This window comes from Pseudorca crassidens, chromosome 3 (genome assembly GCF_039906515.1).
Source record: "Pseudorca crassidens isolate mPseCra1 chromosome 3, mPseCra1.hap1, whole genome shotgun sequence".
Taxonomy (NCBI): domain Eukaryota; kingdom Metazoa; phylum Chordata; class Mammalia; order Artiodactyla; family Delphinidae; genus Pseudorca; species Pseudorca crassidens.
In genome coordinates, this window is record NC_090298.1 from 77,035,524 (window position 1) to 77,062,056 (window position 26,533).

At 36.3% G+C, this 26,533-nt stretch overlaps 1 protein-coding gene across 10 annotated transcripts in view; it reads right to left on the bottom strand.

The window, feature by feature from the left end:
- The window catches only part of SKIC3 (SKI3 subunit of superkiller complex), a 158,309-nt gene that overhangs the window by 25,355 nt on the left and 106,421 nt on the right, over positions 1-26,533 (bottom strand). For all 10 annotated transcript variants that reach the window (XM_067731261.1, XM_067731255.1, XM_067731254.1 and 7 more), the window contains 13 exons: positions 25,900-26,002; positions 23,535-23,711; positions 23,302-23,446; positions 23,065-23,143; positions 22,914-22,975; positions 22,744-22,800; positions 21,258-21,326; positions 19,140-19,214; positions 17,768-17,909; positions 15,556-15,649; positions 12,877-12,954; positions 10,277-10,401; positions 9,117-9,240 (listed from right to left, as the gene is read on the bottom strand). In XM_067731261.1, the coding sequence (XP_067587362.1) occupies positions 9,117-9,240; positions 10,277-10,401; positions 12,877-12,954; positions 15,556-15,649; positions 17,768-17,909; positions 19,140-19,214; positions 21,258-21,326; positions 22,744-22,800; positions 22,914-22,975; positions 23,065-23,143; positions 23,302-23,446; positions 23,535-23,711; positions 25,900-26,002 (1,330 nt within the window). The remainder of the gene's footprint in view (positions 1-9,116; positions 9,241-10,276; positions 10,402-12,876; positions 12,955-15,555; positions 15,650-17,767; positions 17,910-19,139; positions 19,215-21,257; positions 21,327-22,743; positions 22,801-22,913; positions 22,976-23,064; positions 23,144-23,301; positions 23,447-23,534; positions 23,712-25,899; positions 26,003-26,533) is intronic.

Consider the following 26,533-nt stretch of genomic DNA (forward strand, 5'->3'; position numbering starts at 1 on the left):
ACCGTTCTAGGTAAATAATTAGAATAATTTCGCTAAAATCTTTAGTTCCAATAAAATCCTAAAAGGTATGAATAATAAAGAAAAATCCTTAACCTAAGTTCTGATTTTTATCATTCGCAAAAAGCTTTTGTCTTATTGTTCTGTGGTATTTGAAACAAGAGCAATATATAATAATTATAAAAGCTGTATATCCGCCATATTCCAAGTGAGCACATTTATAATTGAAGGAGAATTTAAATTTTGTATGTAAACATCCAGCTTTTTTCTTTTCCTTCTTCAGCCGTGAAATCTGATTTAAGCTTATGGAGGTAAAAGTCAATAATGTTTAGGAATCCTTATTAATTAAAATGAAGAAAACCTGAGCTGTTTATAAACTTAACAGTACTTCTAATAATAATTATGAATGTTGTACTGTAACAAAACATAGGAACTCTGAAAATTTTGTTAAACAATGTTCATTAAAATATAATATAAATAGCTGTAACATTAAAAAATATCACATACCTACCACTACGTCTTTCTATTATTTTGGGGGAGGAGACAACAAGCTGTTTAGAATTTTATTTTGACAAACAGCTACAAAGTCATGAATTTTCATGGGCAGCTCTGGAGTAAACTTAAAGCATCCATAGTAACTCTTTTTACGATAAGGGTTAATAGATGGAGGCATCCAAATATGGAAGAATATCAATTAGTTATAGTCATTTCCATCAATATAAATAAACCACACCGTAAGCTGTAACTAAAAAAAAGCAAATAGTAAAATATAAATTCCAATACTAACAACAAAAGAAGAAATTCTAATTTGTGCCTTGGTTCAAAAGAGAACAAACATATACTCTAATATGTATTAATATACAAAATCTAGGGACTTCCCTGGTGGAACGGTGGTTCAGAATCCGCCTGCCAATGCAGAGGACACAGGTTCGAGCCCTGGTCCAGGAAGATCCCACATGCTGCAGAGCAACTAAGCCCATGCACCACAACTACTGAGCCTGCACTCTAGAGCCCACGAGCCACAACTACTGAGCCAGCATGCCGCAACTACTGAAGCCCACACACCTACAGCCTGTGCTCTGCAATGAGAAGCCACCACAAATGAGAAGCCCGCGCACCACAACGAAGACCCAATGCAGCCAAAACAAACAAACAAACAAACAAAAAATCTAAATTATTACTGAAATGACTACATCCCATTAAGCTAACACATGCTGAATGCACGGTACCTGCATGTTGTCCTGTACCACGTGCTAGAATTTTACATATAGTTATTTATATCAAAAATTCTATGATGCTGGTAACCAGATTTTTTCCCCTTATGTATTGAACTTATTCACACTCCGCCTAAGCACCGAGGACACTGCTTTGCCCAACATGAGAATGCCAAACAAGATGAATAAAGAACAGGTAACTGAATTATTCATAGAAAGGAAGTCAAAGAAAAGAATGCCAAGGGGCAGGAAAGGGAACAGTCTGCAGTGTTAAGTTTGAAAGATGACATGCAGAGAACCAAAAACAAAGAAAAAAACATAGATCAGATAAAATACCTAGCCCTGGATCCAACAACGCAAAAAAAAGGAGGTAAAGGTTTTCCCTCATAAGAGGAGAAAAGAACAAGAAAATATTCTACTATTTTTCCCCACTTCTACTAATGTTCAAAACAGTTTCATTTACTGTTTTAAACAGTAACCCAAGACTAATGTAATCATAACTAATTTGGTGTTACTTTTGCTCTTGATTACTGCAGCAACATATTAGCATCTATGATTCTTTTTCTCAAGCTATTTGCAAATTTGGATATTCTGAACATATATTCACGTTACATGAGTATATCCATGTAAAGTGATAAGATTTTTAAAATTCTGATTGGTCTTCTCAAAATAGCTAAGAGGAGGAGAAAGAACTGCTTATTTATTATACAGGAAAATTACTTTAATCAGGATGGAACAAAAGTATCACCACGAATAAACAAAACCAAAGCTTATCGTATAGAAGTCATTCTCAACTAGTACCATCTAGTCATCTCCATCCCCCTAACCTTTGGCACAGGAGCATAATTTGGAGATGTGGAAGCACTTCTTTCATTTCCACAATGATTGAGGAGTGCTGTTAGCATCTAACAGATGGGGGACAAGGATAAGATCTTCCTGCAATGGGGGAAACAATTCTGTACTATGAAGATCTGTACCACTGAAAATGCCAACAGAGCACTCACTGATAACCACTGTCCAACAGCATCCATTAATCATCTCCTGCTTTTTAAGGAATTAATAAGTTCAACATTCCCCCCCCACAAAATATTTTGAAAAATCAAAAAATACCACATATGGCCTCCCTGGTGGCACAGTGATTAGGAATCCACCTGCCAATGCAGGGGTCATGGGTTTGAGCCCTGATCTGGGAAGATCCCACATGCTGTAGAGCAACTAAGCCCGTGAGACACAACAACTGAGCCTGTGCTCTAGAGCCCGTGAGCCACAACTACTGAGCCTGTGTGCCACAACTATGAAGCCCATGTGCCTAGAGCCCATGCTGCACAACAAAAGAAGCCACTGCGATAAGAAGCCTGCAGAGATTGGAACAAAGATGGTGGAGTAGAAGGACGTGCTCCCACTTCCGCTTGTGAGAACACCAGAATCACAACTAGCTGCTGGACAAACATCAACAGGAAGACACTGGAACTCACCAAAAAAGATACCCCACATTCAAAGACAAAGGAGAAGCCACAATGAGATGGCAGGAGGGGCATAATCACAGTAAAATCAAATCTCATAACTGGTGGGTGGGTGACTCACAGACTGGAGAACACTTACACCACAGAAGTCCACCCACTGGAGTGAAGGTTCTGAGCCCCATGTCAGGCTTCCCAACCTGGGGGTCTGGCAACGGGAGGAGGAATTCCTAGAAAATCAGACTTTGAAACGTAGTGGGATTTGATTTCAGGACTTCGACAGGACTGGGGGAAAGAGAGACTCCACTCTTAGAGGGCACACACAAAGTAGTGTGCACATCGGGACCCAGGGTAAGGAGCAGTGACCCCAGGGGAGACTGAACCAGAACTACCTGCTACTGTTGGAGGGTCTCCTGCAGAGGTGGAGGATGGCTCTGTCTCACCGTGAGGACAAGGACACTGGCAGCAGAAGTTCTGGGAAGTACTCCTTGGCATGAGCCCTCCCAGAGTCTGTTATTAGCCCCACCAAAGAGCCCAGGTAGGCTCCAGTGTAGGGTTGCCTCAGGCTAAACAACCAACAGGGAGGGAACCCAGCCCCACTCATCAGCAGTCAAGTGGATTAAGGTTTTACTGAGCTCTGCCCAGCACAGCAACAGTCAGCTCTACCCACCACCAGTCCCTCCCATCAGAAAACTTGCACAAGCCTCTTAGATAGCCTCATCCACCAGAGGGCAGAAAGCAGAAGCAAGAACTACAATCCTGCAGCCTGTGGAACAAAAACCACATTCAAAGAAAGACAGACAAGATGAAAAGGCACAGGGCTATGTACCAGATGAAGAAATAAGATAAAGCCCCAGAAAAACAACTAAATGAAGTGGAGATAGGCAACCTTCCAGAAAAAGAATTCAGAATAATGATAGTGAAGATGATCCAGGACCTCGGATAATGAATGGAGGCAAAGATCGAGAAGATGCAAGAAATGTTTAACAAAGACCTAGAAGAATTAAAAAACGAACAAACAGAGATGAACAATACAATAACTGAAATGAAAACTACACTAGAAGGAATCAATAGCAGAATAACTGAGGCAGAAGAATGGAAAAGTGACCTGGAAGACAGAATGGTGGAATTCACTGCTGTGGAACAGAATAAAGAAAAAAGAATGAAAAGAAATGAAGACAGCCTAAGAGACCTCTGGGACAACATTAAATGCAACAACATTCGCATTATAGGGGTCCCAGAAGGAGAAGAGAGAGAGAAAGGATCAGAGAAAATATTTGAAGAGATTATAGTCGAAAACTTCCCTAACATGGGAAAGGAAATAGCCATCCAAGTCCAGGAAGTGCAGAGAGTCCCATACACGATAAACCCAAGGAGAAACACGCCAAGACACATAGTAATCAAATTGGCAAAAATTAAAGACAAAGAAAAATTATTAAAAGCAGCAAGGGAAAAACGACAAATAACATACAAGGGAACTCCCATAAGGTTAACAGCTGATTTCTCAGCAGAAACTCTACAAGCCAGAAGGGAGTGGCATGATATACTTAAAGTGATGAAAGGTAAGACCCCACAACCAAGATTACTCTACCCAGCAAGGATCTCATTCAGATTCGATGGAGAAATCAAAAGCTTTACAGACAAGCAAAAGCTAAGAGAATTCAGCACCACCAAACCAGCTCTACAACAAATGGTAAAGGAACTTCTCTAAGTGGGAAACACAAGAGAAGAAAAGGACCTACAAAAACCCAAAACAATTAAGAAAATGGTAATAGGAACATACATATCGATAACTAAATTAAACATAAATGGATTAAATGTTCCAACGAAAAGACACAGGCTTGCTGAATGGATACAAAAACAAGACCCATATATATGCTGTCTACAAGAGAACCACTTCAGACCTAGGGACACATTCAGACTGAAAGTGAGGGGATGGAAAAAGATATTCCATGAAAATGGAAATCAAAAGAAAGCCGGAGTAGCAATACTCATATCAGATAAAATAGACTTTAAAATAAAGAATGTTACAAGAGACAAGGAACAACACTACATAATGATCAAGGGATCAATCCAAGAAGAAGATATAACAATTATAAATATATATGCACCCAACACAGGAGCACCTCAATACATAAGGCAGCTGCTAACAGCTATCAAAGAGGAAATCGACAGTAACCCAATAATAGTGGGGGACTTTAACACCTCACTTACACCAATGGAAAGATCACCCAAATTGAAAATAAATAAGGAAACACAAGCTTTAAATGACACAATAGACAAGATAGATTTAACTGATATTTATAGGACATTCCATCCAAAAACAGCAGATTACACTTTCTTCTCAAGTGCACACAGAACATGCTCCAGGATAGATCACATCTTGGGTCACAAATCAAGCCTCAGTAAATTTAAGAAAACTGAAATCATATCAAGCATCTTTTCTGACCACAATGCTATGAGATTAGAAATCAATTACAGGGAAAAAAACATAAAAAACACAAACACATGGAGGCTGAACAATATGTTACTAAATAACCAAGAGATCACTGAAGAAATCGAAGAGGAAATCAAAAAATACCTAGAGACAAATGACAATGAAAACATGACAATCCAAAACCTATAGGATGCAGCAAAAGCAGTTCTAAGAGGGACGTTTATAGCTATACAAGCCTACCTCAAGAAACAAAAATCTCAAATAAACAATCTAACCTTACACCTAAAGGAACTAGAGAAAGAAGAACAAACAAAACCTAAAGTTAGCAGAAGAAAAGAAATCATAAAGATCAGAGCAGAAATAAATGAAATAGAAACAAAGAAAACAATAGCAACGATCAATAAAACTAAGAGCTGGTTCTTGGAGAAGATAAACAAAATTGATAAACCATTAGCCAGACTCATCAAGAAAAAGAGGGAGAGGACTCAAATCAATAGAATTAGAAATGAAAAAGGAGAAGTAACAACAGACACCACAGAAATACAAAGCATCCTAAGAAACTACTACAAGCAACTCTATGCCAATAAAATGGACAACCTGGAAGAAATGGACAAATACTTAGAAAGGTATAACCTTCCAAGACTGAACCAAGAAGAAATAGAAAATATGAACAGACCAATCACAAGTAATGAAATTGAAACTGTGATTAAAAATCTTCCAACAAACAAAAGTCCAGGACCAGATAGCTTCACAGGTGAATTCTATCAAACATTTAGACACAAGCTAACACCCATCCTTCTCAAACTCTTCCAAAATATTGCAGAGGAAGGAAAACTCCCAAACTCATTCTATGAGGCCACCATCACCCTGATACTAAAACCAGACAAAGATGCTACAAGAAAAGAAAATTACAGACCAATATCACTGATGAATATAGATGCAAAAATCCTCAACAAAATATTAGAAAACACAATCCAGCAACACATTAAAAGGATCATACACCATGATCAAGTGGGATTTATCCCAGGGATGCAAGGATTGTTCAATATACGCATATCAACGAATGTGATACACCATATTAACAAACTGAATAAAAACCATATGATCATCTCAATAGATGCAGAAAAAGCTTCTGACAAAATTCAACACCAATTTATGATAAAAACTCTCCAGAAAGTGGGTAGAGAGGGAACCTACCTCAACATAATAAAGTCCATATACAACACACCCACAGTAAACATCATTCTCAGTGGTGAAAAACTGAAAGCATTTCCTCTAAGATCAGGATGTCCACTCTCACCACTATTATTCAACACAGTTATGGAAGTCCTAACCGTGGAAATCAGAGAAGAAAGACATAAAAGGAATACAAATTGGAAAAGAAGTAAAACTGTCACTGTTTGCAGATGACATGATACTATACGTAGAGAATGCTAAAGATGCCACCAGAAAACTACTAGAGCTAATCAGTGCATCTGGTAAAATTGCAGGATACAAAATTAATATACAGAAATCTCTTGCATTCCTATACACTAATGATGAAAAATCTGTAAGAGAAATTAAGGAAATACTCCCATTTACCATTGCAGCAAAAAGAATAAAATACCTAGGAATAAACCTACCTAGGGAGACAAAAGACCTGTATGCAGAAATCGATAGAACACTGATGAAAGAAATGAAAGATGATACCAACAGATGGAGAGATATACCATGTTCTTGGATTAGAAGAATCAATATTGTGAAAATGACTATAGTACCCAAAGCAATCTACAGATTCAATGCTATCCCTATGAAATTACTAATGGCATTTTTTACGGAACTAGAACAAAAAATCTTAAAATTTGTATGGAGACACAAAAGACCCCAAATAGCCAGTCTTGAGGGGAAAAAATGGAGCTGGAGGAATCAGACTCCCTGACTTCAGACTTTACTATAAAGCTACAGTAATCAAGACAGTACGGTACTGGCACAAAAACAGAAATATAGATAAATGGAACAAGATAGAAAGCCCAGAGATAAACCCATGCACCTATGGTCAACTAATCTATGACAAAGGAGCCAAGGCTGTACAATATAGAAAAGACAGTCTCTTCAATAAGTGGTGCTGGGAAAACTGGACAGCTACATGTAAAAGAATGAAATTAGAACACTCCCTAACACCATACACAAAAATAAACTCAAAACGGATTAGAGACCTAAATGTAAGACCGGACACTATAAAACTCTTAGAGGAAAACATAGGAAGAACATTCTCTGACATAAATCACAGCAAGATCTTTTTTGATCCACCTCTTAGAGTAATGGAAATAAAAACAAAAATAAACAAATGGGACCTAATGAACCTTAAAAGCTTTTGCACAGCAAAGGAAACCATAAACAAGATGAAAAGACAACCCTCAGAATGGGAGAAAATATTTGCAAACGAATCAACGGACAAAGGATTAATCCCCAAAATATATAAACAGCTCATGCAGCTCAATATTAAAAAAACAAACAACCCAATCCAAAAATGGGCAGAAGACCTAAATAGACATTTCTCCAAAGGAGACATACAGGTGGTGAAGAAGCACATGAAAAGCTGCTCAACATCACTAATTATTAGAGAAATGCAAATCAAAACTACAATGAGGTATCACCTCACACCAGTTAGAATGGGCATCATCAGAAAATCTACAAACAACAAATGCTGGAGAGGGTGTGGAGAAAAGGAAACCCTCTTGCACTGTTGGTGGGAATGTAAATTGATACAGCCACTATGGAGAACAGTATGGAGGTTCCTTAAAAAACTAAAAATAGAATTACCATATGATTCAGCAATCCCACTACTAGGTATATACCCAGAAAAAACCATAATTCAAAAAGACACATGCACCCCAATGTTCATTGCAGAACTATCTACTGCAGCACTATTTACTATTTACTATTTATAGTCAGGTCATGGAAGCAACTTAAATGTCCAGAGACAGATGAATGGATAAAGAAGATGTGGTACATATATACAATGGAATAGTACTGAGCCATAAAAAGGAACGAAATTGGGTCATTTGTTTAGACGTGGATGGATGTAGAGACTGTCATACAGAGTGAAGTAAGTCAGAAAGAGAAAAACAAATATCGTATATTAACGCATATATGTGGAACCTAGAAAAATGGTACAGATGAACTGGTTTGCAGGGCAGAAACTGAGACACAGATGTAGAGAACAAACGTATGGACAGCAAGCAGGGAAAGCGGCCGGGGTGTGGGGATGGTGGTGTGATGAACTGGGCGATTGGCATTGACAGGTATATACTGATGTGTATAAAATTGATGACTAATAAGAACCTGCTGTATAAAAAAATAAATACAATAAAATTTAAAAATTAAAGAAAAAGAAAAAGAAAAAGAAGCCTGCACACAATGAAGAGTAGCCCCTGCTCACTGCAACCAGAGAAAAGCCCACGCGCAACAACCAAGACCCAACGCAGCCAAAAATAAAATAAAATAAATTATTTTTTAAAAAATACCATATAAGTAATTACAGATATCAGAGATTGTTATTTTATTAAATTATTCCAAAAATAAAGAAACAGTTACAATTTATATTGGTGTATATACACATTTTTAAAGACTCAACTTTAAATGAACTTTATCAGGTTATCCTGAATATGAAAGAGGAAAAAAAGTCTCTTTGGGAACTTACGGGGCCAAAAACAAGCCAGTTAATGACTGCCTTCATTAAAATTTTATGATCCGAAGAGATCAGCTGATCAATTACTGTTTTTAAAAAATAAATAATACACACAGAGTACAGGATGGTTTCGAAGGATTGGATGAATCCAGAATTTAAAATTAAGCCATTATCTCTAGCTCCACCTGTGACTGTCAGTTCAGAACCAGGTGGGTCCAATCCCTTTTGTTCACAAAAATGTTCCTGAAACATTAAGAACTTCATTTTACGTTCCTCCAAATTTTAACCCAATATTTAAGTATCTGGTCACGTCGAGTGTTGATGTCAACTATACATACCATTTAAATAACAATGTCTTGGCTACGTCCATTTTTCCTTGTTTATACTCCGCTATTGCCAGAGCTGTCAAGATATGAGCTTTGTCTTGCTCTGATTCAACAGTAGACAAGGCTCTCTCATAGGCTGTTACATAGAGTTGGAAACAAAAACAAAACAATATAAAAGCAATCCTGACTGACAAATGGTGGGATACTTCCTTTCCTAATACTATTTTTTTTTTTTTTTTTTTGCAGTACGCGGGCCTCTCACTGTTGTGGCCTCTCCGGTTGCGGAGCACAGGCTCCGGACGCGCAGGCTCAGTGGCCATGGCTCATGGGCCTAGCCGCTCCGCAGCATGTGGGATGTTCCCGGACCGGGGCATGAACCCGTGTCCCCTGCATCGGCAGACGGACTCTCAACCACTGCGCCACCAGGGAAGCCCACCTAATCCTATTTTTTAAAAGGGTCTAACTAAAATTACATCTTATTGTTCCCTTGCTCTCAAGTGAATGGAATAAAAATTTAGAATATCTAACTTGGTTTAGCTGTTCCAAGGTGATTCTGGGAATATCATTTGGGTTATTATGTGGTATTTCTCAATTTCCTTCTTTAGAATCTATAGGCAGGTTTGAATTACTATCTTCAAAAGAAGTGGAGGTCTAGAGCCATTGAGGTATCACCCACATTCCCATGTACAGACCAGCAACTCCATTAAGCAGTACTTAAAATGAGCTGCACACACATAGGCTGGGCCATATATGTGAAAATGCACTCAATAAGCATTTTTGGAGAAACCAAAATGTATTATTACTAACAATGGTTGAGGCCTTCATTTATCAGAAATGTATATTGAAACACTGTGGAGTAGTAAATACTTGCTTTCAAATGCTACCTTATACATGTACCCTAAGTAATCTTGGGTCTGTTTCCTCATCTAAATAATAAAGATAAAATTCAGTTCGTAACACTGAAAAAAAGACTATTCATCATAATAATGTACTAAAGGAAGGAACAGTTAAAAAGTACCTCTTAACGTTCCTGACTTTTAGTCAGATTTTTAATAAACACTGCAACCCCTACCCCCATCTTAATATTACATCTTTCTGTATGTAAGCTCATCATGATTAAATTCTTCTCAGCTCTGGAAAAGTAGAAAGTATCCTTTAAGCAACGCACTTACCTTTGCTGCTCTCTTTATACAGACCCTTCATAAATAAAGCCAATCCAAAACCTATGATGTCTTCTAACTCCTCAAGGGGTGTTGACTTAAAAGCCTGGATAGCTTTATCATATTCACCAATAGAACTAAGAAGCAAAACATAACTTACTTTTAATATCAAAAATCATTTTGGCTTATATCATCAAAATTCAGAAATATTATTATACTAAAGCTCTTTTAACAACTTAACCTACTTCATCTATCAGTGTTAAAGCTGTAGAAAAGCCTCATATTAAAATAGAAGGCGTTATCACTTATTTCAAACAGGATGCACTAGGGGGATTTAACTTCACACTTTTAAATTATGTGTGAAAATGAACAGTTCTGCTGAATTACAAACTGTTTTTTTTTTAACAAACTTGAATTAAACTCTGTTATAAAAATAATTTCCAGTTGACTTTGATATAGAACTCTAATTTTTTAAGCTTAATATGTTAGTTAAATATTACCCTATGAGCATCTTTGACAAGCTTAGCAAGTCATAACCAAACTCAGCCTTCGGGTAAACTGTTTATCTGCACATCCATGTTTTTGGAGGGCATATAGATACACTAAAATCCCACAGACAAAACTATACATTATCTTTTTGGTATTTAATAGGAATAAAAGTAAAAATTGTTATACATGATACTAAAGTAGAATGCTTTTTAATAACAACAAAATAAAAAAACGTGTTTTGTTTACTTAAAAATGAAGAGAGGCTGCCACCACCTGGAACAGACTCACTGAACCTCTGAGACTCTGATTTCTGGTATCTATCACTATAATCAGAAACTGCTTCTATTTTTAAATCTTTTTCATAAAAGAAAAATCTTTTCATAAAATCTTTTTAATCTTGGAGGTGTGGATGGGAGCTAAAAATATAGGCAATATTTGCTTCTAAAATTAATTTTATGAAGGTGAAAGAATTTAAAAATCCATTAACTCAACTTTTGATAAATATTTAATGAAGGGAAGATGACTACCTTAGATTGTTTATGGATACATACATGTATTTTTTTAATTAATTAATCTAATTTGTTTATTTTTGGCTGCACTGGGTCTTCGTTGCTGCGCATGGGCTTTCTCTAGTTGTGGTGAGCGGAGGTTACTCTACGTTGTGATGCACATCCCTCTCACTGCAGTGGCTTCTCTTGTTGTGGAACACCAGCTCTAGGCGCACAGGCTTCAGTAGTTGTGGCATGCGGGCTCTAGACCGCAGGCTCAGTAGTTGTAGTATACAGGCTTAGCTGCTCTGCGGCATGTGGGATCTTCCCAGACCAGGGCTCGAACCCGTGTCCCCTGCATTGGCAGGCAGATTCTTAACCACTGTGCCACCAGGGAAGCCCCCCATACATGTATTTTTAAAGTATTTTTTTTAATGAACACTATCTTCAAACATTTGATAACTTCTGTAGAGAAAAGAATGGAACTAGAGAAGGGCACAAGGGGCTTCAACTTTATTTGTAACTTTTTTTTTGAAAAAGAAACCTGAAACCTATTAGCAGAATTTTAAGATCTGTTATATCTGAATGGTGACTATTCACTAAATTATGCTCCATACTCTATTGCTATGTTTTGCATGTTTAATATATTTCATAATAGAAACAAATTAAAAAGAAATCAGATGACCTATTTTCAATGGGAGGTATAAATTTTCTTCTAAAACAGTTACATTATATGAAACATCTAACTAAAGAGAACAGAAACTTTGCTCCATACAGTTTCTTACAACAAATGTTGGAACTGACAGAGCTCTATCAACTCCTAAACACAATGATTTAAAAGAATTAAAAGGAGAAGCAATCAAAACAGGGAAAATTTTCTGTCTGTAGATATGATTCAGTTACACGGTTATAAAAGAAACGAACTGGCTACTTCCGATTTCTACTATGTAGCTCCTTAAAAGATGTAGGTACTAATCCCAAAATATCAAACTATAGTTCTAATAATGTGTTTCAAACTGGAACATTCAATTTTGGGGCAGCTCTCAATTTGAGGAATGCCTCCTTGAGCCAAAAGTCTTCCTCCCATTAACACTCCTACTGTCCCAACCGAGTCCTATCCTCTGAAACAATTGGTTTCCAGCCTATTTTTTTTTTCAGTCTTTTTTTTGAAGTCGGGAAGTCTTCGAGACTCTGAAGAAAGTGATATTGCTCCCTCCCCACCCCCAAAATGCACACATACAAAAATTTTTGTGTACTATCTCAAAAGGGTTTCTGGACCCTTAATCCCACCCCCAGTTTAAGAATATACATCAAATCAGAATAAATCGAATCCTCTTCCAATTAACTAGGCTTCTACTATTAGAAACAGTAACTACCTCTCCTGTCTAGTTCACAAACATCAGTTCTAAACCTGGTCCTCACAAAGGACACTGGGACTAGGGGTCATTACAGGGACAGTAAACTGTTAACACAGCTTGGTACAGTGGGAATGATGTATCCTGGGGGAATGTCATCATCGTACTCATTCATACACAACCCGCTACTCTGGAAACTGGTCATCACTTCACTAGCCCCACAGCTTTCACCAGAAAAACCTGTTAGGTTCATGGAATTAATGGGTAAAAATATGCTTACCATAACAATCTGCCATAATTTCTTATTGTAACATTATAAGCATCTCTGTCTTCTGCAGTCTGTAACAACAAAATTGCCCTTTAAAAAAAGGACAAGGTATTTTAAATTATCTACGTGCAATAGCATTCTTTTACTCTTCCTCCTTAACTGAATCTACAGATTTTTGTTTTCTTCATTTAATTCTACTAATTATTTAACTAGTTCCATAACAGCTTATTTATATTTTATTAAACTGGTACCACAAAAGCACTTAATAGATTTTAGATTGTCAGGAAAATAATAAAAAGTGACCTCTTAATAAGAGAAATTACTTACCATACTTGAGCTTTAAATATTCCAAAGATTTTAATCTAAACATGGGGAACAACTGGGTTGATGTTTTAAAGTTTTGACATATTTGAAGTATACAGAATTTGAAGTACATAGTGTACTCTTAAAATTATTTATATACTAGAAGTTTGAGGTAGGAAGCCAGGAAATTGAGTGCTTTCATGTGCGTTTTCCTGCTACATACAGAAAGATATTTAGGCAATAATGAATTCAGAGAAGGGAATGAGTCATCAGGAGTCCCAAGAGGCTTAGAATAACTACAACAACATGCTGACAGCCCACATTTTTACCTTCTCAGGCTCAGTCCCCTTTGGGCAAGCAGGGAAATGTCTCAACCACCAAAGCAGTTGGATATTTAATGACTTTTTTTTTTCTGTTAAAGATTAGCCAGGGAGAAATAGCCAAGAAAAGCTTTTAATGCCCCTGATGTTACATGAAAAACAAAAATTTGCCAGAGAAGTCTAAAAGACAGTATTACAGAAACAGTATCATATTAAAGACTGTACCTGTGGTTATATTTATACCTAATTTGTAATTTCAAGTCTCAAATACTTGTTTAAGGAGAAAACAACAGTGGTGATCAGTCAAGAAAGAGTGGTGTATACCCAAGTGACTATAGAGTTGCCATTTTAAGCAAAGGTATAACCAGTGTTACACTCACAATATTTGTGATTATAATGTATACCGAAAAAAGTAGCAAGCATTCTAAAGCTGCCTAGTTTTCTCTGTTTAAAAATCCTGCTCACTGTTGTATCCTATCAAATTTCTATTTTCTTTATTGGTAACGTTATTGTAACGTTGAAAGAAATAGAATTGTGGGTTTTCATAAACCTCTCTCCACATACACCTGGCAAAATAACTTCTTGATTATACAGCCTCCAGTACCATCTAGTGATTACTTCTTTAACTACAGAGAGATCCATACAAGGATGGCAAAGCATTTGGGACACCTCGATTATTTATTATCTGACAAGGCTTCTTCTAAATATCTGTTTATTTAGATTTAGGGCAGTGATGTGCCTCAGAGGTTAGGCAATCAGGTCTTTTAACTTTTCGTCTAGTACTCATGAGATCAACAGTGATTTTCTTATTCACAGATCGATTCATTTTTTTTTAATTTTTATTTATTTTTGGCAGTGTTGGGTCTTTGTTGGTGCGCGCGGACTTTCTCTAGTTGTGGCAAGCGGGGGCTACTCTTTGTTGCGTTGCATGGGCTTCTCATTACAGTGGCTTCTCTTGTTGTGGAGCACAGACTCTAGGTGCATGGGCTTCTGTAGTTCTGGCATGCGGGATCAGTAGTTGTGGCTCGCGGGCTCTAGAGCGCAGGCTCAGTAGTTGTGGCGGACGGGCTTAGCTGCTCTACGGCATGTGGGATCTTCCCGGACCAGGGCTCGAACCCGTGTCCCCTGCATTGGCAGGCAGATTCTTAACCACTGCGTCACCAGGGAAGCCCCACAGATCAATTAATTTGTAGAGAATAAAACTTCAAGTTGATTTCATTTCCTCTCACTCTCCCGGCTGGTCATCTCACTCAAGCACGCTGTCCTTGTTTCTTCAATATACCAAGTCCACTCCTGCTTCAGAGCACTTGTTCTTGCTGTTCCTTCTGCCTGGAATGCTCTTTCCCTGATAACCAAACGGCTTGTGGCCTCGCTTCATTCAGGTCAGGTCTTAATTGCCTCCTTAGGAAACCTACCTCTTAAACCTATCTCAAATTTGCTGCTTGCCTCTCTAGTGTCTAGCCCTTTACTTTGATTTTCTTTCCTAGCAATTGTTACCATCACAGATGTTTATTAGCTTACACTGTGCCTCCCCTCCACCAGAACATGAGCTCCATGAGAACTGAGCCTGTGTTTGTTTTAACTCACTGCTAAATTGCCACTGCCAAGGACACTGCTTGACACATAGCAGTTTAACAAATATTTACTGAATGAATAAATACGATATAGTAGACATTAAAGTGATTCAAAATAACATGTAATTTTTTCTCATGCCTTAAATCTCATTTCTTCTCTGAATAAACACATGTCTTTAATAATAAAGCGAGACAAACTATAAAGGGACAGATTTTTCTAAAACCTGAGAGGTTTTCTGGTTTGGTTTTTATTTTTTTTCTCTCTCTGTCTCTCTCTTCCTCTCTTTCTCTCAGGTTGAGCAACAGAAACGAAAATATAGCTGAAAATTTAGAACTGTATCTTTTCATATACAAAATGTAATAATAATAAATAATGAAAGATCAGGAAAAGAATCAGAACATTTTATTAGTACCTTCTTCATGAAAATGAAACTATATCTTAAAAAGGCCAACTGACAAATAAGGACCACATTTCAATTAAAGGGAGCCTTTACCTCTGGTATGCATCTGCTGCTTCCTTCTTCAGTTGTAGATGTTCATTTAAGTAACCCAACATTGTGAAAGCTGGAGCATAATTCTGAATTCTTTCTGGAAATCCAAAAATATCTTTTCTTTGCATGTGCATAATGGTTGTGTTTGTAAAATATGAGTTTTATTTTCAATTTTTTTCAACATTTTAAACACTAGATTATTTCCTGAGGTCATGGGCATTGCTAAGAATAGTAGTCTGATTTTATCCTGACTATAAAATACCAGTAATCATTTCAGAACTCTTTTAAATTACTGAGTAACATCTATAGTTACATATGGCTTCTATTTATGTTTTAAAGTTTAAACACTTTTTTATTCCCAAAGGTATAACAATTTGAAATCATAGCTCATGTTAAAACGGGTCATTTGAATTGTAAGGAAATCCAGTTCTTTGGCTAGTCACTTAAACCTTCCTGGGATTAAATTTAGCAACAATTTCTCTTGGTGGTTCTGTTCCAATTTCTATGTATTTTTAAAAAAATTCAGTATTGTACTCTAGAAACAGAAGATGATTTGGGCACTTTCAGTGTAGCATTTTGAATTCTAATGTCAAAAAACCTCATATATCATCTACTAACGTGCAAAGGAGAAAAAAACACATCTGATCAACTTGTGTTGGGAAGCAAGCCTTCAAATCTCTTAAACTGTTTAACAGAGTAGAGTATAATCACATCTTATGTGATGGTTAGGTTCTAACTGTCAAAGCATACGGTAAAAATCACACGGTTAAAATGATTCCTGCAAAATTCTTAGGTCATCACACAAGGAGAAGGTCACCAAACTGAGTCAAATTAAGAGGAGACCCATAACCTTCATCCACTCTCACCCTGAGGCCAACGGTCAGCAGGACAAATGATTTATCTGCATTTTCTCTTGTCCCCCCTCTCTCTTTTCTGCTTCTAAATTAATATTTTTTTGGTCAAGCACATATAATTGAATTTGTTAAATGAATATATGATACGGCTCCACTACAGACTCAAAAACCTAGCTATTTATAACTGTCAGAGACTGTTTGTTGTTCTAGGTATCTGAATTTTGCAGACAGCTAAAAATTTACCTCTTTATGTAAACCCTTCACAAATGTTTCCCATTCTGTAAGGAAACCTATCAATAAAATTTCTGATCATACACTTTCTCAGAGGCTCTAGGTATTCATTAGAGTCATTCATTTGGGCACACTGCATAACATTTTAACGTCCCGAAGTGCTGATGTTTATAAATGAACTGCCTTCTGCTCAAGTGCCCCAGGCTCAATGCAGGAAGAGTATTACCATCCTGCATATTACAATGATGAGGCATTTTCTCCTCTGCTTTTCAGTTTATCTGATTCTTCATATTATTCAACTGTCAATATTACTGCTTAAACGCCTTGCTTCTTTATTAGAATTTTGTTGAGGGATAAATAAGATGCTAGTGAAACTAATATTTCTTGAGCATCTAGGATATGCCAGGTACTCTGCATAACATTTTATATGTATCATCTCATTAAACCCTAAGCAATAGATACTTTCACTCTTGGATTATAGGTAGGAAAACTAAAATTCAATTTGGTAATAAGCCCAAGGTTTCATCATGGCTACTAAGTGGTGGAGCTGAGACTACACCCAATGTTAGTTTTATTAAGGAAGAAAGTTATTACAATAGATGGCTAATTAAATTTCACCATTCTGTCCTTTTCCTAAGCCTAAACATTTCCAGTATGTTGAAGAAAGATTAGGTGTTAAAGTGGGACGTTAAAGGCACTGGGTTTGGAACTTAAAGCATATTACCTCATTGAATTCTCACATCTCTGCAACCTCAGTATTATTATCTCTACTTCCCAAGATTAACAGAAGTTAAGGCAAGTAAAATACTTGGCCTAAGACTGCAGAGAAAGTAAACAGCAGAGCTAGAACAGCAGCAACTCAGGACCATTAGGCTCCAAAATGCTTCCTACTACAACATGGAAATCACTTCTACCTTGAATCAATAGGTAATAACAATTTTCAGCACTCTTCAAAAATCTTTAGAAAAGTTTAAAAAGCAGAATACTTGGCCGTGGGGGGAAAGGGCAAATTCATGTCTTAAGGAGCTAATATTTAATTTGGAATTAATTTTAAATTTAATTAATTTAAATTCTTTAAATTATCTCAACAATTCTTCATGTATCTTGCCATTGTATAACAGGTGCCTTACCTGTGTATTTACTCAAAACCACTTGTGCTGCTGGAATTGCATTCATCTGGAGGATGTTGTACTGGTACAGCTCCGTGTCTCTGTTGCTTTTATCTTGCAATGTTGTACAGACCCAATACGCATAACCTATTGCTCCCTCCGTCTGTAAAAAGGCCAAAATTAACAAGTAGACACAGGGTAATAAATCTTCCAAGAAAAATTAAGAAATGAAACAATGTACTTCAATACAGTAAATATCACATCTTAGTCTTCTAAGTCAACTGGTAAGTGCCTTTAAATAAAGGGTCACTATGATACAACACAGCTAAGAACATATTTAAATCACTTGCTTCAAACCTAAGTAGAAGAATCAAGCAGGATAAATAAAGGGGAAAAAACAGAGCCCCTCCTGATGGGTTGGTTTGCTTCTTCTCAGCATCATTTCCATAGGTCAAACAAATAATTACCAATCAAAAGAATTCTAAAACACTTTCATAAATAATCGAGAAATGTCAACCAAGTCTAGTATTTATCTCATTTTTTTTTGTATTAATAGTTAACTCCTTTTTATTGCTTAGCATTCCGTAGGTATGGACGTACCAGTTTGTTTGTTTTTTTAACAGGCCTTATTGGAGTATAATTGCTTTACATTGTTCTGTTAGTTGCTGCTGTATAACAAACTAAATCAGCTATAAGTACACATATATCCCCATATCCCCTACCTCTTGCGTCTCCCTCCCACCCTCCCTATCCCACCCCTCCAGGTGGTCACAAAGCAGAAGCTGATCTCCCTGTGTTATGCGGCTGCTTCCCACTAGCTATCTATTTTACATTTGGTAGTGTATATATGTCCATGCCACTCTCTCACTTCGTCTCAGCTTACCATTCCCCCTCCCCATGTCCTCAAGTCCATTCTCTACATCTGTGTCTTTATTCCTGTCCTGCCCCTAGGTTCTTCAGAACCTTTTTTTTTTTTAGATTCCATATATATGTATTGGCATATGGTATTTGTTTTTCTCTTTCTGACTTACTTCACTCTGTATGACAGACTCTAGGTCCATCCACCTCACTACAAATAACTCAATTTTGTCTCTTTTTATGGCTGAGTAATATTCCATTGTATATATGTGCCACATCTTCTTTATCCATTCATCTGTCGATCGTGGTTTTTTTTTTAGAGTCTCAGTTTCTATTCTACATGACTACTTCATCTACTGAATCCAATGTCATTTCTTCATCAGCTCTTTAATGACAGTTCAATCTGTTTTTTAAGAAAGAATGAAGAGTAGGGACAACTGCTATCATTAACATCTAATACCACTATGTATTCAATTTTTCAAGAAGGACAGTACTTTATTCATTAATGAATCCTGAAGAATGCTCAAATTCTTACGTGCATACTGAGTTCTGTAGTGTGCCTGAAGAGATCCATGGTGTCATAACTTCCAACTGTCTCTGCAATTAGAGCCTATAAAAGGAAAAAGGAGGCTCTTAATGTGTTTAAAAGGACTACTACTACTACTATTACTACTACCACTACTCCTACTAACAATAATAATAAATGAAACTCTTTGGAGGAACCAAAGGTTTACTGGCTGTGCTTAAAAGCAAAGTTAACTTCTTTTTCAATCTTGGCTACCGTATTCCCATGGCTCAGAGGACCAGAATGACTTGTTAAATTAGCCCTTAAGCTGACAGATGCTTGCAGAACTCCATTTGCAACCAGGGAGTTAGTGAAATAATCCACGTAAAATTCCTTAGAACACTGATAAAGTTATGCTACCTTCTCCCTTCCCTCCCCCCAATCTATTCATACTGGTATTTGTCTGGATTAGAGTTGTTAATCACAGGGTCCCCTCAGATTCAACTGGAAAGCTTTTAAAAAGGAGATCCTCTCCCCTAGAAATCTAGCTTCCATAGATCTGGGTAGAGTCTCATCATGTTTATTTTTTAAAACTGCCTCAGGATTTTAAATATTATATCTATGCCACTGACTTCATAGATTATGTGATAGTTAAAATTACTTTCAAGCTCATCTATCTTTTATAAGAAAGCAGGGTTTTTTTTTTTAGTTATCATACATTACTAACTAAGAAATTAATATTAAGCCACACTCTATTGTTACCATTTTAATTAAATCTACTAATTACCTCCTGAAATAAATTATTTTTAAGAACAGAAATAATTTAAAAATAAGAAAAGGGACTTCCCTGGTGGCACAGTGGTTAAGAATCTGCCTGCCAATGCAGGGGACACGGGTTCGAGCCCTGGTCTGGGAAGATCCCATAAGCCACGGAGAAACTAAGTCTGTACGCCACAAATACTGAACCTGCGCTCCAGAGCCCACGAGCTACAACTACTGAGCCTGCATGCCACAACTACTGAAGCCCACGCTCTGCAACAAGAGAAGTCACCGCAATAAGAAGCCCACGCACTGCAACGAAGAGTAGCCCCCGCTCGCCACAACTAGAGAAAGCCCACGTGCAGCAATGAAGACCCAATACAGCCAAACATAAATAAAATTTAAAAAATAAATAAATAAAAATAAGAAAAAAAATACTTAAGTGACTCTGATGAGCATCTCAGACCTACTGACCTACAGCAGTGCTACTCAAAGTGAAGGCCCTGGACCACCAGCATCGTCCTCAGTTGGGAGCAGTTATAAATGCAAATTCTCAGACCCCCTAGGTCCAAAACCTTACATAGAGATTAGTGTAGTAACGCCACTGCTCCCAGATGCTACCACAGCTAATGGCAACAGGAGTTTGCCTTTCCTAACTCTGCATGTTTCACCGATTAACTAAAATCAGACTCAAGAGTCAAAGTATAAGAGAAGATATCTAATCCCTGATTAATGATTTTCTAATAGGGATGATGCTCCCACTAGTCTCTGAACTGAAACAATCAACCACTTACTAATTTATTACAACTTCTCAACTAGACAAGACCTTGGAGGCCACTCAGGCCAATCTCCTTCTTTTTCAGGTAAGAAAAATGAAATCCAGAAGTGATATGTTAAGGTAAAACAATTAGTAAGTGACAGACTCAGACTAGTAACCTGATTCCTATTTGGCAGTACAAAAATCTAAACTTTGCCGGGCGGGGGTGGGGGGCCCTCATAAACAAGTACCAAATCAAATATGAAGATTTTACAGAAAATGAGAAAACATAATCAAAATGATCTTGTAAATGTTCATTTTTTTGATAAATGTATGTTAACAGAGTTCTAGGTTTATTTTTTAAGAATAATAATGGCAGAATGATGGTGTTCAAAGCCCCTCAAATCAAAGCTTAATCATTACAAGCTGTATGACTTTGGGCATGATACATGGGATCTTTTAGCTTCAGCTTCCACACACAAAGAGCCTAGCACAGCAACTGGCACAAAGTAAGCCCTCAAATGCTATCATTATTATCAGTGTTGTTTATATTGACACGTTATTTATACCACTTTCTATTAACATGTTAGTTATAAAACAGATTATTAATAACTATATGTTATATATCTTACTTGTCCAATCCAGCACATTAAATAAGATGGATCAAGGGATTGAGCCATTTTGAAAGCTTCATGAGCTTGCTAGGAAAAAAAGGCAAAAAATAACAAGCCATTTTATAAACTTTATATTAAAGCACTTATATTTAAAAAGCATAAGAGAATAAGAAAAGCCAGACTTGTAAACATAAATACAAATGAACCTAAAACTTCACTGTTTAAGCACAATTGGCAATGCTTACAACTATGTCTTAAATATAGTCCTGAAAGAGTCCCGGATTCAACAGATTTCTCTACAGGCTTAGGGATTCTGGTCCTCAATGAAAGGGCACTGTAGGTGTCTGCCTCATAGCCTGCAGAACTTTGAACCAATTACCCATCTATTTGCTAAGCCACAGGTCTGATGGAAATAATTAGAGAAGGCTGAATCTATTCCCCTCTCTTGGAGCTCAACTGGGAAGATAAAAACTACCAACAAGTGAGGTCTGAGACCTGCTACTGGGTGAAAGGAGTGGTCAACATAAATCTGAGCTAACAGTTAGGAAACTTTCAAGTTACCCCACTTGGACACTTTAAATCATATGCTTTTTTTCTGCTACAAAGAATAACTTATTATACGCTGCTTTGTATTGTTTTCCCAATAATCTATCTATGTGTGGCAGGAAATAGTCTTTTTTTCTCATAAGAAAGTAAGCTCATGGACAACAACTGCACCACACTACCATAAAACCACATTCGTAGCTTATTAACTAAGACTTATCTTTGTTTAAATTTTAAAAAAATATTTTCACATATTTTAAGATCCAAATTAATATTTTTCTTCATTCTATTTACAATCTTCTAAAGCAATCTCCGCAGTGACTTCATGTATCCCTGAGAATACCACTGAAGCTATTTTAAAAGGATGATATTTAATATACCGGCTGAAACACAAAACAGTACAGATGTGCTATTATATATAGATTTGTGGAAACTTCTAAACATGACCTATAAACATGCTTCCCACTACTGTAGTTCCAATTCTCTATATACAACTCTTCACGTATGACAATTTACACCGTGGCATGTAAAGGGATTAATATCTGCTAAAGCCAAATCTAAATTACCAAGCAAAGGTTAAATTTAAGTTTCTAGAGAGTACTAATAAATGCCCTTACTTCATCACCCCACCCCCAACACAGCCTACATGGGACTCCTCTTAATGTGTAAAAGATAAAAAGAAACACACCCAAATAATTCATAACAGAATTATTTTAATCTCCAAATGAAAAAAACAACATAATTATAAAACCAGAAATTTCTTGTGACATGAAAAGGGAAATCTTACACATTCATTATTCAATATAATAAAGTGAATGCTATCAATGATCTAGCATATTAGAGAGCATGCTGGATAGATAACAATGTGCAAAGTATTTCTCCACAACAAGTTAAGCTATTATGAAGAGGACATATATAGAAAATGTTCTTTACTTTTAATAGGACAAAACAGACAATGTACCTCAATCTTTTCATTTGCAAGGTATAACACTCCCAAGTTGGTCCATGCAACAGCATTCTAAAAAACACACATATACAAAATTAGGTCCCTTGTCTACATAGCAGTCTCAGAAAATCATTAACACTAAATTTTGAAGTTATTTTGCATAGACAGAGACACGTAACACTCACAATTTGTTCTGATTGGATTGATTTGATGAAACAGTGCTGAGCAAGGGCATAATTTCTAATACCTGAAAAATACAGATTTCAATAAAACTGAACTTTACTGCCTGAAAACAGGCAATCTTCTAAAAATATTGAAGTGTCATTCAATTCTTACCACTGTAACATGAAACTACACCAAGAGCATTCCAGTATAAGTGATTATTACTGTCAAGTCTCACAGCCTTTTTCAGACACTGAAAAATAAAAGTAGATAAATTTTTCTCAGAATATCAGCATTTATATCAAGGTAAGTGTGGTTTTATGTGAAAACACTACAGAATTTATCAAAAGCATCTTTCAGAAAAGCCCTTAGTTTTTTTAAAAGTTTATGAAAAATTTCTCAAAACCATACATGCAAAGATTTCTCCAATAGCTCCTGAAGATCATTCGACTTGCTGCCTGTTTCTGCTAGATGTTGTGCTTGGCGATAATAATTAATTCCAAGATCACACCACGTGTTAGATGTAGACATCAGTTTTAATGCACGACCATAACACCTATAGAAATATAAAAGTGAATGTTATATTGTGTTATGATGTTCTAATTCGATTTGAATGTCATCCACTGGCAATCATTGAAAATTACCTTCCTCCAAGATGGAGGAGCTCATATTTCTTTAATACTTGTTTTCCTTCTTTCTGACCTAGGAGGACTCCTAAGACACTAACATTCACTTTAGATAGTGAGACAGCATACAGACTGGTACAAGCATCCCCAACTAGCTTCCAAAGGCAAGACACATCAGCTCGATGCTGCAGAGCCCTAAAAAAAAGAAACAGTGTGATTCTTACAAATTATTTCCAAAACGTATGGCGTTTATCTCCCTCACTACTACATACAATTAAAACAGAAAAAGTATACATACAATTTTGATTTAGTTCCTTAGCTAAATGCAGCAAATGCTTTACTGAATTCCTTCTAGCCATCTTATATCTTATCACCTCCTTATTATGAAGAAAGGAAGAGGGGAAGGAGAAGAAATTGACTGTTTTAAGTGACAGAAACTTTGGAAACATTTCTTTGGTACTCTTTATCATTTTTCTTAGAAGCAGCAGAAATCACATAAATAAATCAATGAATTTTCCAGGACCAATTTATCTTTAATGCTGAATTTTTTAAATTATGCTTCTTGTGTTTGTCTATTTAAACAAAAAGCAAAGCAATAAGGTTGGTAACTGTCTCATAGTTGATTATTGTAAACTTAGGTTTTGCTTGAAGATCTTCCTTTACATATTAAAAAACAAGGACTAGTAAATATAAAATATATTTGGTAGTCCAAATGCTTTTTACTCTCTGAGATCAAGAATACCAAAAATCTAAATATGAGAATGTGAAAAACCGTATTTATTGAAGCAAGAAAGACTCAGTGGACAAGCTCAAAAAGTAAATAAAAATATTAACTATGGTGATAAAGGGCACTTCCTTTTAGAATGAGAAAATCTCAGTTATTCATTTCTCTTCAATTTTCTCTTCTCAAAATCTTACAAATAAAACACAGCAATTTCTCAATTAAGCCAAGTCTCAATAATCAGCTATCACAAACAGCTATGTTGCTGGCAGATGGGCAAGCAGATGGAACATTTTTCATAGCCTTTTCTACTCATGGAGTCCAGCCAAAAATCATTTTTCAATGTCTTCCTGAGAAACAAGATTAATTACTGCAGTCATCACTGAAAGCCCACTGTGAGGATCAGGAGGAAGGACACTATTTGTAGCTCTTTTGCCTAAATATCTTAGTGTAATTTCTAAACTTGACAGCAGGAAAGAAGAAAGCAGAGAGGAAAACAGAAAAGAAAACACTGGCAATTTTAGCAACCTAAACTCTTATCTCCTTTTAAGTTCAATAAAAAATAAAATATCTGTAAAGTGAAGTAACTTCTATCACCCTTACACTAGAACTGTGGTAGTGTGAACTTTAAGTCTAGAAGTAAAGTAAATATAAATGTGGGAATATCACTTTAAAAGTTTTGTATACCTCCTCATAATTAGTTGTGAGTGTTATCCAGAACAAAATTTCCCAGACTCAGAAAGGCAGTATTTGTAGCTGAAGTATCATCACTCAAAGGTTCACATTCACCCTTAAATACTAGTTCAAACAAATTACACCCCTCTTCACAATACCTTCCTTTGGAAAGAGCTATATGTATTACATAAGACTTGAAAAGTAGCAATAAAAATCAGTGGAAGAAAAGAATGAAGTTTTCATTTCAGATTTGGTTCATGCTCAAAGCAAAGGAATTCTAGAGCAAGCAAATCAACACGACACACAGGAGAGGGCAAGTAGGGAAAGAAAGGAAGTGAAGCACAAGAAAGATGTTTAAGAGCAAAAAAATTTAATTCTATGTCTAACTTGAGTACTTTTTAGTCATCTATCACAAATAACACTTCTACCTAACTAATGAATTTAGTTCTATAAAATCACCAGATTTACTGAAATCTTTCTGATTTATTTCTTGTTATTTGACATCACTTCTTTTCCTACACAGATTCTCTCCAGGAGCAATCAGATTGCTCATCTCCCTTCACCTTCAGCCCTACTAATTAGTCTAAAATGGGCCCTGATCACTGAATGTAAAGCCTATTGTGCACCTGAAGCCCCATTTTCCAATCAGTTCCAATTAGAGATACTTGCATCTCTAGGTCTCCTGAAAGAGAACAATAACACGTGGTACCCAAGCTGCTGCTCCACTAGCTGACTGCTTCTTCCTTCCCATCCTTCTCTATGCTTCCAGCATGTCAGCTGCTAAAAGCAAGAAATTGTATCTGTTCCCCAGTGCAAAATTAATACAATATGTATGTTACAGAATTAACTGACTAGTCTGTTACTCTTTTATGTTTGAGATTCTGAATAATGATTGCTATAGCTAACAGGATAAACAAAGCATGATTTCCTAAAATTGGCTTTATTATATAATACTAAGAAAATAGACTCATAAATAATGATACTAACCGAGTAAAATATTCCAGTGCTTTCTCTATGTGGTCTACAGCTTTTCCATCAAGATAATCAACTAGAGCTGCTTTTGCCATCATGAGATGGCATTCACCCAAACCTAAAATCAGGTAAGTTTGTAGTTGTTAAAATATGTAAAAGAAACACTGAGAATGAACATCAAATAAATTCATTAGTGTTATATTACAGCCACTTTCCAGAAAACAAAACTTAATGGTATTTTATAAAAGTTATCTTAAGCATGGTCTTGATGCATTTATTAAAGAATTCAAATGGCAAGGTTCTGCTGGAGTAAACATGTACTAAAAGATAAAAACTATCTATGGAACCTAAGAATTTCCTTGATTTTGGGCAAATTACTTACCTCTTAAAATCTTAGCTTTGAAAATGGGGATATTACCTAATAATATCTAATATGATGCTACTTGCTATCATATTACTATTTATTAGGTTGCTGTGAAACAAGATTTGACCTCTTTATATTCAAAACTATGTAGCAAACTATACTATCAAAATTAAATAGCAATTTCCTAAAGTGGCCAGTAAACATGTAATAAATGTGAGTTCTCCTTCTGTTAAGGAGTTTTATAAAAAAAATTTTTAAAAAGGGTTTCAAGGCCTAAGTTACATG